Here is a 14758-nt window from a genome sequence, read left to right as displayed (position 1 = left end):
GATTGTACATCCTTTTAGAACACAAATCACTCACTGATTTTATATACAATTCCTTTCCTCATCTCACAGGCTGGATTTAGTGTCCAGCATCAGAAAAACCAGTAGTTCTCATGTAGACAAGCCCAATAAACCCTGTAGCAGAGGGGTGGTCTAACTACGGTCCGGGGGCCGCATCTGACCCTTCAGACATTTTAATCCGACCCGCAAGCTCCCACTGGGGAGCAGGCTTGCCCCACTCCGGCACTCCAGTCAGGGAGCAGGATCGGAGGTCGGCCCTGCTCTGCACGTGCCGTGGCTCCGCACATCTCCCACAAGCAGCAGCATGTCCCCCCTCCAGCTCCTACATGTAGGGGCAGCAAGGGGGCTTCGCATGCTGGGAACCGTGGCCAATGGAAGCTGCAGGGGCAGCGCCTGCAGACGGGGCAATGCACAGAGCCACCTGGCCGCACCTCCGTGTAGGAGCCAGAAGGGGGGACATTCCGCTGCATCCGGGAGCCTGCACACCTACCCCTGTCCTGGGCCCCAAGCCCCTGCTCCAGCCCTGATCCCTCTCCCGCCCGCCAAACCCCTCAGTCCAAACCCAGAGCACCCTCCTGCACCCCCAACCCCTCATCCCCAGCTCCACCCCAGAGCCTGCACCCCCCAGCCGGAGCCCTCACCCCCTCCTACACCCCAACCCCCAATTTTGTTAGCATTCATGGCCCGCCATACAATTTCCATACCCAGATGTGGCCCTCAGGCCAAAAAGTTTGCCCACCCCTGCTGTAGCATAACAGGGAAATCAGCCGGTTTGGCAAGTCAGCTAAATCTGCCGCACAGATAGAACCATGTTAAGTGTAACTGGTATATTATCTGCAGCACAGATATCTGTTGCATTTACCATGCAGGGGAGGAGAGAGGGCGCCCTGGGGTAGTAACTGCTCCCTCTGTAACCAGAGAGCCAGCACTTCCCTTTTCACTACCCAGCTGACTAGAGACCCGAGTCATATGATTTTCAGTCAGGAAACTCCCCAATTGCTGCAGAGATGGAGCTGCTGCTTAGACAACATGTTATCCTGCTGCTTTTCCTGCTGACTTTGGGTTCAGGTATGTTTGGTAGGGGGCTGAGTGTACGAGAGATGCATGTTTCACTAGATCCATGAGGAGTTATTGAAGCTAGGGGTGATGGACATTACTCACAAGCACCTTTCTCATACAACTTGCTCTAAATTGACTGTTTTATGGCTTGTCAAACTTTCTGGCATTTATTGTTAGGTGAACACTAAGGAATGAATGATGCCTTCTTTTACCCTGCATACCCACCCCCCAGATATTTTTTGTGCTAGACCCTGGCAGAAGCATCTAAATCCAGATGTGCTGAGAGTTTTGTGCAGAGCTTTCAAAGTCTGATCCTTTTTAAGGGGGTCTGTTCCAGGCTCACACTGTTTTAAGCTTTGCCTGTCCTGTGACATTAATTATGTAATCCCTTTCTTGGAACACTCTGGCTGTTCCCTTGTCTTTCGCAGTGGAAAAAGTTCCCAAGTGTGTTCAGGGTCAGGCGCTAAGAATATGTAAGTACATATAAGTTGCCCCACTGAAATCAATGGCAAGTATTTGCATGAGTCAGAGATCTGATCCAATGTCCTAGAACGTACATGTACATCTGCTGCGGGCGTATTCTGCACCCCTCCCATCTGTAGGAGTAGCTCTTTCTTTTTACTCCCGTAAAAGTAGCCTTGTATTACTGAAGTGATAGACAGACAGTCTCTTATTTATGTGGTATGCATAAGACCTGCTCTCTGAGGCCCTGATCCTTCAATAAGGAATATGTGGATGGCCCTTTGCCCCCACATGGAGCCCCATTGACTTTAATAGAACTTTGCATGGGTCAGTCTGCACAACCTCAGGATTGTAGGTTTGGGGATCAAGTTTGAAAATTGGGTGTGTCCAAAAATATTTGGTTGGGGGTGGTGCTTTAATTTGAACATGATGTGCCCCTCTTTAATTTAGAGCTCTGTGCTGTGCACCCTTAAGTGTCAGTCTTTATTACGTGGCTGACTTTTTTTTCCCTGAAGAAAACGGTCCACTTCCCCTACCTGAACAGCAGGAACCTAGTGTGGGGTAGGTTAAAGATGCCAGCTTGTTACACAGAACTGGATTTAGATGGAATCTAACACTCTGAACTCTGCTGCTTCTAACCCTCCCCACCATCACTGGTCTCCCAGGACAAGTGAAGATAAGTCTCTGTTGTGTAACTTTTCTCAGATAAAACATTAAGCTGACGACTAAGAATAATGTAAGTGAGACGTTTTGGAGCTTACTGTCAGGGCTATTGATAAGATATAAGTGGGGAGACATTGTTTGTCTTATGTGGATAATTTTCTATGCACATGATCTATTAGCCTAGGTTTTAGATGAGGGGTCATACAATTGATGATCTTGCTGGACCTCGAGGGTTCTTGAAATAACTAAATAAATTGAAAACACAAAAAGGAAAAATAGTTAACAAGCTGAAAAAACAATAGTCCTTGTTCAAATTGCACCTCTCTGACTTACTGCAAGCTATTGTGTAATACATCATTTAGGGGGTTATAAGGACTTGTAAAAATTAGGCTGCCTCTCTGCACATCAGCTGTTAAACTGCTTTCAAGCCCAGTTTCAGGATTTATCCTGAAGTTAGAACAATAACTTTGAGACACACCAATGTTGACCATTGTAAGCAAGTGCCCAGTTAACTCCCAATAACTGATTTAAAGTTAGAAGCACACTTCTACTGGGAAATGTATGTGGTTTAACTGCAAGCATTTTAGTTTACTTGAGGCTGACTTTCCTTCCTACCATAAGATTCTTGTGGCCTGGCCTTTTGGCTTCCACCTTCAGCTTCTATGATCCAAGCTCTTTGGTACTGGGTAATGGAGTATTCCCTGGAGTGAAGCTGCCTGAAAATTAAGGTCCCATCCGGCAGTTGGTCCTGGACCCTATACAGATCCTTGCACCCATTTCAATGGGGTCCCCATAGGCACATGATCTGCTGTTCTGGATCCAATTGTAGTATCAGGGCCACAGGTCTTTAGAGCTTGATACCAAACTCTCCCTGGGAGGTCATTGCTTGATTGGACAGCAGAGACTTTTTCTTGAGTATAAGGCAAACGCATTGTTGCACTTCAAAGCAGATAGCATTTTTAGGAAATGGTAATAGTCCCAAATAGCTCGTCAACTAATGACACAGACGAATGCAGAGGACCGGTCGAAGGTGCTTTCCTTATTTTTGAAACCATGACATGATGAACTGATGAGCTGAAGTCCATCTTGGCAGTAAGAATGAATGTGGATTCTTGATGTTACAAAGTGTCAAGAAAAATATCAGAGGGTCACATCAGATCTAAAGAGAACACGGCTAAACCAATTCTGTTTATAATATCATTCTACATGGGTAACCGTTCCTCTACTTGCAGTGTTTTCAAAACATTCTGATAACGCTGCTAGCAAATTGTAGGTTTGTTCAAGGCCATTAATGCTGCTGCTCCTGAAATCCAAGTGAAACAGCGCCCCTTCAGAATAAGCAAGCACTTGAATGTGCTGTTGCAGAGATGTGGAGCAGTTCTTAACCCAAATTTCTAACCAAAAAATGGAATCATTCCAGTACTATGCTCTAGGGACCAACCTGCTTCTCAGCTACTGGACATTCCACATTGTTCTAGTGACTATTTTGTGATAAAGAAGACTAGGGAGGGGATTAAGCTTTAAAGGTCTGCTCCCTACAATGCATCTGCATCATACACCGTAGTAGATTATGCCCATTGAACTTAATATGAGTCTTCAGCTGCCTTCACTGGACTTTAGATCAGGCCCTAATGATGACTTTTCTTAGGGCCCTTAACTTAACAATAATTTGATACTATAATAACATGATTTGATCTTGCCTGGAAGACTGGGACCAAACTGTTATACCCTGAGGCTGAAATCCATTACAGTCAATGGAAGACTTGACATTGTCTTCAATGGCACCGGTGTTTCAGCCCAACTCTTTGCAAGTACTAAAAGGCATGTCTGGTCCAGAAAATTTATTCCAGCATTTGGATAGCCGCACTGGTGGTAGCGATAATGGGAGGCCCCAATCCTGCTAACACTTAAGTACATGCATAACTTCATTCCTGTGGGTAGACCCACTGAAGTCAAAGTTATGCAAGTGCTTAAATATTTGCAGGATTTCGGTTGAAGTGTGAGTGTAGTCAAGGTTCAGGTGTTTTGTTCAGTAGTAAATATTTTTGAATGAGAGTGTTTGTAATTACCACACCCAAAATTAAAACTCATGGGTCTCAGCCAAGTCTCTTTTGGTCAAATGTTTCAAGGCCAAATGTTTCACCCTCTAATTTAGGTTTGGCAAGCTGGTCAGTTGACAATGTCAGTTGATAATCAAATGACAATGTCAACTGACTGGCTATTTGATCACCGTCAGTTATCCTAACAAGAATTCTCTGGTATAGGCAGTGACCTACCTTTTTGATTGCATCGTGGTGCCATTCTTTCATTTTTTAGAACTTCATTTCATTGTGTTTCATAGTTTTCTGAGTTCCAATAACAGTTAAGAACTTACTTTTTGTAGTTAGGCATAAGTATCTATCTAAGGCCTAGCCTACTGCAGACCATAAAGTCTCTCTTTGTTGTTACTATTGTTACTGTTATAATAAATTAGCTCTGTAAAATATTTGACAATTTTGACATGATTTGACAATATTTGACCTCTCATTGACCAATTATTTTTGGATTGGTCAAATGCCCAACTCTACTTGAGTGAATCAGATCCCCTTTTCTTTAGGTGCAGTTGTAAAGCAATCAAAAGAACAGAAAGAAGCATGGGGGTATGTAACAGTCAGAAGCAATGCACACATGTTCTGGTGGCTCTACTATGCAAACAACTCTGCCAAAAATTTCACGGAATTACCGCTCATTATGTGGCTTCAGGTAAGATATTGTGAAAGACATTTTTAAAGGAATCTTGATTTCTGCACCATTCAGCATAGTGATCTGCCATGATAGTCTAGCTATACAGAAATAAGATTCTGAGCTATGACTTATTCTCTGAGTCCTGTCTGAACTAGGTTTTCAGGTTAGAAAATAATACTGAACAGGTTATAAATCAATTAACTAAATTAATGGGACACCTCACCTGGGATATGTGTTTAGTTCTGATCACCCTATATCAAGAAGCGTATAGCAGAAACCAAGACAGTTCATTATTCTTTGGATTGTGATTGTACTTAGTGGCCTCAACCCCTTTGTGATAAGCACCCTGCAAACACATAACTAAAGGGCAGATCCAACAGTCTGAAGTCAGAGACAATTGGTGAAAATGATTAGAGGCCTAGAAAGATTTCTGTATGGAGAGAGGGGAAAGATTGGGACTTTTAGTTTAGAGTGGAGACCAGGTCTATCCAATCAGAGTAGTTCAAGGCAATGGGTTGTGTGTGTGTGTGTGTGTGTGTGTGTGTGTTATACTCACACACACAAATCCTAGACAGTATATTACAGGAGCTAATGTTGAATATAATCCACCAGTGGATGCAGTCTTTCACGTTCCGGATTAATTCTGCAATGTGTAGTGCACATCCCGTGCACCTGGGGAAAACTGACTATTATACATGCACCAGCTCAGTAGCTGACTCTTCCATACCCTACCGCACTGAAGTGTGCTCATCTCTGCATGGGAAGAAAAGCTTCAGAATGGTATCTGCCTGGCATAAAGATAATCAAATCCTCTCACAAATTAGTGATTGAGTCTTTTAAATTCCTCTCTCCACAAACAGGGCATATCTATAATGAAGGAAGACAGGGGCTCCCTTTGCATTTTAGCATGCAGCACACAAACTAGTCCTATATAACTCCAATGATCTAACTCTATTGGTGTGTCTTGATTCTAATTAGCTTTCTTGTTTTGTTTTCCCCCGTAGGGAGGTCCAGGAGCTTCAGGCTGTGGATTTGGGAACTTTGAAGAAATTGGTCCCTTGGATGCAGAACTGAAACCAAGAAATACAACCTGGGTATAGTAGAAAGTTTAAGATTGGTAATCTTAGCTTTTACTCATTGATTTATAGATGAGATCCTTGCCTTCTTAGTCAGGTGATTGACCAGGACAAAAATGCCCCAAGCAGTACAGTGTCCATCTGAAATTCAACTCTTCCTAAGACCAGAATTTTTCTGTAGTTCTACTTTTGATCCAACAAAACCCCTTCAAGTGGTATTGAACCATTCTCCTCCACATGTTTACAATCACTTGCTTATCTTTGAATACTTTATCCCTAAAATGCTGTAGTTGGAGAAACAGCTGCTCAGAGCAGCTCATTTAAGCATAGGCTTACCCATTTGATTTGGTGGAGGAAACATGGTTTGGTGAACTTGTCTGTAATACACGTCTGGGACTGGGAAAAGGGGAAATCTGCCTGTATTAGTAATTGAATGGAGACTTCATACAAATCTCCTTTCTCCTGGTTGTACAGCTGCAGGCAGCCAGTTTACTGTTTGTCGATAATCCCGTTGGCACTGGATTCAGTTACACAAATGATAGTAATGCGTTTGCAAACGATCTCTCCACTGTATCTTCCGATATGCTGGTTCTGCTTAAAGAATTCTTCAGGTCAAAGAAAGAATTCCAGGTAAGGAACTCTAATTTTGTTTAGCAGCGTTAAATAAAAGTGTGGCTCTAACTAAGGCATCAGAGAGGATTAGTAAACAACTAGACAGAGGAAGATAACAGCCTCTCCAGAGAGTAGCATATCCCACTAGCTACTGCACATAAGAACAGTCATATTGGGTCGGACCAATGCTCCATCTAGCCCAGTATCCTGTCTTTCAATAGTGACCAATGCTAGGTGCTTCAGAGTGAATGAAAAGAACAGGGCAATCATCAAGTGATCTATCCCTTGTCTTCCACTCCCAGCTTCTGGCAGTCAGAAGCTAGGGACATCAAGAGCGGGGGTTGTATCCCTGACCATCTTGGTTAATGACGATTGATGGACCTATCCTCCATGAACTTACCTACATTCTTTTATTAACCCAGTTATAGTTTTGGCATACACAACATCCCCTGGCAACGAGTTCCACAGGTAGACTGTGCATTGGGTGAAGAAGTACTTCCTATTGTTTGTTTTAAACCTGCAGGCACAACTGATGTCCTTTTTTTCTCCCCAGTTTAAAGGTGACATTGGATGTCTAACTGACATCTATTGCAGCTGCATTTATTTGTGCTGCTGTCCTTGACCCCAATCCTCCATTCAGGCCGGTGGATTCTTGTGCCTGTAGTGAGCTCCACTGAAGACAATGAAGCTCTGTGCATAGAGCATTGTAGGATCGTAGCCTCTTTAGGTGCAACTCAGAATGAACAAACAAAATAGCTAGTGTTTGAGGGATGAACAGGTGCAGTTTGGGTTTTGTGTGGGTGGCGGAGGGTGGGCAAAACGTATATTGCTCTGGGAGCCTAATAGCCTTATGGTATGGTTTCCTTTTCCAGACTATTCCATTCTACATCTTCTCAGAATCTTATGGAGGAAAAATGGCAGCTGGCATCGCTTTAGAGCTGTATAAGGTAAAGCAGATCCTTCCCTATGTGAATAAATAACAGCTTCTTCCTTGGCAGCATGTGTATTTCTCACATCTTAAAGAAGGGTCTAATGGTGTATTTGATTTTTTGTTTTGTTTTTGAGTAGGAGCTTTTTCATTTTTAGAGAGTAAAGTTTGTTCACTGTAGACGAGAAAGATCTCAGTCAAGCTAAGAAGTGGATAACTAGGAAATGATTACATTGTGCCCCATGTCTCAGGGGTTAAATGGAGCACAGGCAGCCTTGTTGGGGTAGATTTTCAAAGGCACACAGGGTAGTCAGGTGCTTGACTCCCATTGGAAGTCAGTAGGAGTTGGGCACCCAATTCCCACTTGTGCCTTTGAAAATCTGCCCCATAAATTCTTTAGCCCAGAGTCAGTTGCTTGATTTGGATGATTCAACAATGTCCTAAATACACCATGTGCCTCTGACAAGTGACACGGCTCTTGAGGGCTCAAGATCACTGAAAGAAGCAGCTTATTCTCAAAGGCTCAAACTGAATTAGAAATTTCATAAAACTTTGAGCTTCCATAACTGGCTTTTATAGATACAATGCACATGCAAACCATGTACTCCCTTCCTATCTTCCTTCTGCTGGTGCTGTTGTCTTATCCTATGATAATCATGTCAGGCCATGAAGTTCAAGAATGAATTCAGCGACTCTTACAGAGCCTCCTCCTACCAAGACAAGTGCCATTGATGAATTGATAGACATTTGGAACATAAATGGACTCTCATCAGATCTCATTTGTCATTGTCTTGATGCTAGTTAAAATGAAAGGGTTGTTTCCTATAACACTGTCATAAACAGACAGTTAAGGGTTAATGCCTCTTTTACCTGTAAAGGGTTAAGAAGTTCACCTAGCCTAGCTGACACCTGACCAGAGGAACCAATGCGGGGACAAGGTTTTTCAAGAGGAAGGAGGGAAGTTTTCCTTTGTCTCAGTGTTCGTTAAGTTTTGTGCCGGAGAGAAAAAGATCCAGGAATCAGCCTCTTATCAGAGTAGTGAGTATTAGAGAAGAAATAAATAGGTTTATGTTTATTTTCTTTTGTGACTTGTCTTGTGCATAAAAGGGATAATCAAATTGGGATTTCTTTTGTGTAACTAAGGTTTTGCCCAGGGGAACATCCTCTGTGTTTTGAATCTGTTGTCTGTGAGAGAAGCTTGTATGCTCTCTCCCAGAGGTTTTCCTTTCATCTTTCTTTTTTTAATTAAAAGCCTTCTTTTTAAGAACCTGATTGCTTTTTGCTTGTTTTAAGATCCAAGGGGGTTGGATCTGGACTCCTCAGGAATTGGCGGGGGAAAGGAGTGGGGATGGTTAATTTCTCCTTGTTTTAAGATCCAAGGGTTTGGATCGGTGTTCACCAGGAACTTGGTGGAGAAGTCTCTCAAGGCTATCCAGGGAAGGGTTATAGTACTTGGGAGGGAGATATTTTGCGGGGGAAGACAGAGTTTCCCAAATGACTCATAAACAGCTGTTTTGAACGATGTGGGTGGTGGCAGCATACTGATCTAAGCTGGTAATTAAGCTTAGGGATTCTCATGCAGGTCCCCACATCTGTACCCTAAAGTTCAGAGTAGGGGTGAAACCTATGAGAAACACAAAGGCACTTCTGCTTATCTTGCATTGTGAAGCCTGTTTCTACCATTTGCTGGTTAAGGAGAAGAACTAGCTAGAAGATCCTTGTTTACCGAAATGTGTGTTAAAAGCTGTCTTTACATTATTTTTAAAGGCTATTCACGATGGGAGCATACAGTGCAATTTTGGTGGGGCTGCTCTCGGAGATTCATGGATTTCTCCTGTAGGTACGTTTATAGGATTTTTGTGAACTTCTCCCTCTCCCCAAAAAGTCCACATCGGTCTAGAATACTGTCTGTGCTACTTTAAATGGAGCAGATCTCCAGTTAATGCAGGCAATCTAATCAGGGTAAATGTACATTGATGTTCCAAGGAGCTGTAATTAAACCAGCCCCACTCTAGAGGAGTCAAAAATTCAAAATGGGTAGTAACAAACTCATATTCCTTTAGATGGGTGGCCGGGGAGTGTCCCTAAAAGTCACTAAAAGTCTGAAGTATTTCAGTAAACAAATGCTTCAGTTAAGGCTTAGCCACTGAAGGATTCACCAGGCTGCAACTGAAACTGTTTTCTCCGTGGTACTTAGAAGGATGGCATGCTGAGGGAGGGCTATTCCAGCCTCCTTCCTTTCGCCCTGTGATTGGCATGCTCCTTGATTTGGTGGCTGTTGATTTTGGGCATCCAGAAACTGTGAAACTCAAATGTGAGACTGCTTAAGGCCTGATTTCTCAGAAATGCTGAGAACCCACAACTCCACCTGAACCCTGCACCTCTGAATAGCAGGTCAAAGGTGTCTCCAGGTGGGCACCCAATCTCCGGTGTACACTCTTGAATAATTTGGCCTTATGTGATCCAAGCACATTTTAAAAATGGAGGTAGGAAAATGCCTGTTTTACCACTAGCCTCTACAGTAGGTAGGGGGCTTAACATTGGGAGGTCTAAGTGTTCCTAAATTTCCACCCCATCTGGCTTTTAAACTACTGTTTGCATTTTACCAACCATCTCTAAGTTTACCACTAACATTAGAAGCCACCAGCCACAGCAGTGTGATAGTCAACAAAGCTGGGATGACTGGTTGGTTGGGGAGAAAATGGCAGAGTTGAAAGCATTTCTTAGGGTCCTGATCCTACAGTGAGATCTACATGGGCAGGCCCCATTGGAAGAGCTGGATTTAGATTCGGGAAGTTAGAAGGGTGGGAAGCTATAGGTTTACCTTAAACAATCTTCCCTACCTGTGCTACAAATAACAACACTAGCTTATAACTTATCTTAAAAAATCTGACTTATTTATATTTTTTGTCCTCTTGCACTGTTTGCAAACAGGTGAACATTGACTACGCAAATCTGTCTACATGTTCTCATGCACTAGCACAGTGCTGCAATGTTTCAGTTGCAAATGCTGCAGGAGAAATGTCTATTGGTTGCTTTAAACAGCTTCCATTGGCTAATGTGTGGGGAGCTAATGTCATGGTGGTGGGTTTAGGCTTTGTAAACAGCTTCAGTGCCTACATTTTGTACTAAATTTGATCTGACAATGCCTCTTTATTGAGTAATTCATCTTTGCCTCTCTATGTTGCTGTCACTATTATCCCTGCTACATTAGAGGGAAAATTTTGTCAGAGAAATTGTTAGATGCTTGAAACCTATTTTGTTTCTCTAGATTCTGTGCTTTCCTGGGGGCCTTACCTTTACAGCACTGTAAGTATCTACTCCATCTCTGCTATTTGCAATAACTGTTCTGGTTTTGAAGGCTTCATTCAAGACCTTATATTATACAATTTAAATCCAAGAGGAGTCTTCCATTTCTAGGTTAGCTTTTAACCAGTACAATGGTAATTATACTGGTAATTAACAGGGCATGACATTGACTTATGGCCTCAAATCAAATTCCTTCCATGAATAATTGGTTGTTCTCTCCCTGTTTGCATTCCAGTCTCTCCTTGATGATCAAGGTCTAGTGAAGGTGACTGCCGCTGCCAAAAAGGTCATGAATGCAGTGAATAAAGGGCAATACACACTGGCCACTGAGCTCTGGAGTCAAACCGAGGATGTAATTGAACAGGTATGAAAATGCTGTCTAGCATCAAGATTTGTAAGTTACTTATGCTAATTGCTTATGGAAATGAACAAATTCAGGTAACGCTCTGCTATTAACGTACAGAAGGGGCAGATTTTCCATTATCCCGCTCCTTGTGCAGTTGTTCACACCAGTGCACTCAGTGTGCTACCATGCTGACTTGAAAGCATTTGATACTGTCTTTGCACTGATTTAATGAGTACACAAGGTGGTAGGCAATGTAGACTGAGGCCCAGATGGGTGCGAAGCAGTACAGCACTAAGGTTTTGATTCAGTAAAGCACTTAAACAGATGATTTAAAGTAAAGCACATAAATAAGACCAGCTGCAGTGTGTATGTAACAGGGGATGGCACCGCTGCTCCACTTTGGTTGTTGCTAAGGAATGATTTATTATTTCTACATCAGAACTTCTAAATATTTAAAATTTAATTATGGGAAATTTGTAGGATCTTGTTTTTAATTCTGAGTAACTTTAATGGAAACACATCTCTTTTCTGGTCCATGTCCAGTCTATTGGCTGTATTAGGGATGTGGTGAATCCACAATTCTTGGATATGATGAATTGGCTGCATCAGTTGTTCCAGAATATGGATGTCAGATATTGAATGTCACTATCAGAAGGGAGCGCGTGGGATGGCTGAGGCTGGTGTGATAGGAGGAAACTGAGCAATGGGAAGCCTCACATTGGGAAGGTCTAGCCGAAGGGAGCATCTGAGAGATCTGTGGCACTGAGGCTATGGCTGCAGCTGGTGGAAACTCTGGAGCTATGGATGGGGTGGTGGGATTCAAGGAGATTCCCTCCTCTTCAAGGCTAGGTAAGAAAATGAGTAGCAAGGCCTATGCTCTCCCTCACTCTCTCTCACACACAGTTGTGTGTGAACTTTGGGAACTGGAAAAATCCCTTTCCCAAAACCCATCATCAAAAAGGAGGGGAGCAAGGGACCAAATGTCTAGTCTGATATATCCTCTTCTCTCCCTCTTTCAGAACACTGACAACGTGAATTTCTATAACATCCTAGCCAAGAATTCTCCAGATCTCAAAGCCTCGAAACATGAAAATACCCATCTTCGTAAGTTGAGAGGAGCACGTTTATGAAGTTAAGCTTCCAAGGGCCTGATTTGCAGAGGTGCTGAGCACCCAGATGTGTGGTTGTAGGTGGTAGGAACTGTCAGTGGCTACCACATCTTGCAAAGATGCCTCCAGTGTTCTCAAGTCCTGAACCTACTGGCCTCCGTACAAGGAGGGCTTGAAGAATACTCTTGAGGGATATACCACAGCTCTTCTGTGGCATATGATTCCACCTAGATACACCCTGTGCACCCTGGATATTAGTCACAGGCAGTAGTAAATACATTACTGTGGAACTTCACAACCTATGAACTAACTATGTCCTCCAAACACTTGCATGAGATGATCTGATTAGACACTTGCCTCCATCAGCCTTCACGCCATCACTTCTTCATCGCCTTTAAATGTTGACATGGAAATAAAATAATTTTTTATTACTGTCTCTGTTGGCTCCCAGAGACAGATGGGAGTGGAGGGATGAGGTGAAGAGCCCTCCTTACTTTTAAAAGTAACAATTGGTTGCAGCTCAAAACTAACTCGTCTGGTGATGAGAAGAGTTGATGTTCAGGCTTACTAGCTAAAGCAGAAATTTAGCCCCAGAAATGTACTGTTGGGAACAATATGCCCTGGCAGAAAAAGGAACAAGATAATGACTCTGTTCCTCTTCTATCTTCTGACCATGCTATAGGCTGATTCTCTCTTCTACTGTAGACCTCTTAAAAATCAGCAAATCTCTTCCTCTGTGACTATTGCGGTTTCAGCAGCAAAGAGTTTCTTAGGTCTGAACTGAATGAGCCTCGATAAGACTTGTTTTTGCCTTGTGGTGTTTGTTTATCAGACACCATCTTCATGCCTATCAATCATCTTTAAATCCAACACCCTGTGCCGCAGAATAAACTCTTTTCTTTCCTTTCAGTTAAACTTTACCAGCGCCATGTCGAACGTCTGCATAAGGACAGCTTAAGTGACCTGATGAATGGACCCATCCGAAAGAAGCTGACAATCATTCCTGACTCTGTCACATGGGGAGGTACCTTCCTACCCTCTGACATGGCTCTAATGGGCAGCTTGTCACTTACACAATATTGTAGTCTGTTCAAAGCAGTCTTGATGCTGTACCACATGAAGTCTCCCTGACTTGCTTGTTAAAATTCTCATCCCGCTTGGGCCCAACTGTGGGACAAGCTCCTAAAAAGACCCACAACAGGGAACTGGGCAGGCCTATGGGCATAGGCATGATTCTGGTCCTTGTGTCTTCCTCTCTAGCCTGCCAGGGTCTAACTAGGTGCACACCCTGGCACGGAGAGTATGCCTCATGCCTGAGCAGCTGAAACCTATCTGTGCAACTCAGTCTGCCAAAAGGATTCCTAGCCATTCTCCTCTGCCAGAAAGGCAGTGCTGTGAGAGTTCAGGGAAAGGAGGGTGTAAATCAAACCAGAGGGAAACAGAGCAATGCTGAATACCTGCCAACACCCCTCCAGATCTGTAATGGGAGATGGAAACTGACAAATCCGCATGTGAAGTACTGTTAGAAACATGTCCTGTGCTGCTTTGATATCCCCTGTATATATGTGGAATTTGGCCATTCTCCATTTCTCTCCAGTCACTCAGACTGATCATTGTGGTCTGGAATGTACCGTTCCAGTGCTTGCTTTTCTGCAGCAACAAATTGCATTTCACAACTCTTGGCAAGCCCTGCTGCTGATGCTTCCATTTAAAGATGACACACTTAGTCAATTGCTCTGTCTTTCATGTTTGGATCTGTCTGAATAGGTCAGTCAAAAGAAGTCTTCTTACACATGGCCGACGACTTCATGAAGCCTGTCACTGATATTGTGGATGCGCTGCTGGCAGCCAATGTCAACGTTACTGTCTATAACGGACAGCTGGATCTCATTGTGGACACCATGGGTAAGGATTCATTCTTCTTCCATGTAGCGTTCCACTGAAGCTATTGAACAGACCTAGAAAAGTCTGTTTGCCGTGCTGGATAGTTAACTATCCCTAAATAATTCTCAGTTAATTAGATTAAAGCCCACTCTGCTGGGAGCATTAACTCTACGCTGATGTGACTGGTAGTAAATGATGGCCAATTTTTCCCCCTTCTATGGCAAAATAAGATCACTAAAAACAGACTTGAAAAGTGGCTTTCAAGCAGTTTTTTTAAACAAGGACTGTTTCTTTCAGAAGTTCCAAGTGGCTTATAAAATACACACAGTGGTTGAGACATCCGAAAAGATGCACCAAAATGGGCACATTGCGTCACTCAGTAAATCACGCAACGCTTCCGTATGTGCCAATAGTTCCAGCTCAGTCTACTCTCCTCATCCAGCCATCTAAAGTAACAGCTGCACACTCAGGCTGTCCACAAGGCAACCAGTTCTTCTGGCAAACAGGGGAATTGAGTAGAGTTGTTTGGAAAACAAGCTTTTTTTTTCCTCCTGCAGAAAATGTTGAC

General features: G+C 43.2%; 1 protein-coding gene across 3 annotated transcripts in view; it reads left to right on the top strand.

Moving 5' to 3' along the window:
- The first annotated feature begins 967 nt into the window (after nucleotides 1–967).
- LOC128848121 (retinoid-inducible serine carboxypeptidase-like) overlaps nucleotides 968–14758 on the top strand; it is a 21048-nt gene continuing 7257 nt past the window's right edge. Inside the window, exons 1-12 of one of the 3 annotated variants that reach the window (XM_054047910.1) lie at nucleotides 1070–1086; nucleotides 2055–2275; nucleotides 4799–4944; nucleotides 5931–6020; nucleotides 6477–6632; nucleotides 7487–7561; nucleotides 9310–9382; nucleotides 10814–10851; nucleotides 11087–11215; nucleotides 12217–12301; nucleotides 13217–13330; nucleotides 14074–14211. In XM_054047910.1, the coding sequence (XP_053903885.1) occupies nucleotides 4870–4944; nucleotides 5931–6020; nucleotides 6477–6632; nucleotides 7487–7561; nucleotides 9310–9382; nucleotides 10814–10851; nucleotides 11087–11215; nucleotides 12217–12301; nucleotides 13217–13330; nucleotides 14074–14211 (973 nt within the window). In that variant the 5' untranslated portion in view covers nucleotides 1070–1086; nucleotides 2055–2275; nucleotides 4799–4869. Of the gene's footprint in view, nucleotides 1087–1620; nucleotides 2276–4798; nucleotides 4945–5930; nucleotides 6021–6476; nucleotides 6633–7486; nucleotides 7562–9309; nucleotides 9383–10813; nucleotides 10852–11086; nucleotides 11216–12216; nucleotides 12302–13216; nucleotides 13331–14073; nucleotides 14212–14758 lie in introns of those variants that run through there. The other 2 variants (XM_054047908.1, XM_054047909.1) reach the window with 2 other exon arrangements.

This window comes from Malaclemys terrapin, chromosome 13 (genome assembly GCF_027887155.1).
Source record: "Malaclemys terrapin pileata isolate rMalTer1 chromosome 13, rMalTer1.hap1, whole genome shotgun sequence".
Classification (NCBI taxonomy): Eukaryota; Metazoa; Chordata; order Testudines; family Emydidae; genus Malaclemys; species Malaclemys terrapin.
This window is presented reverse-complemented; position numbering and strand designations above follow the sequence as displayed.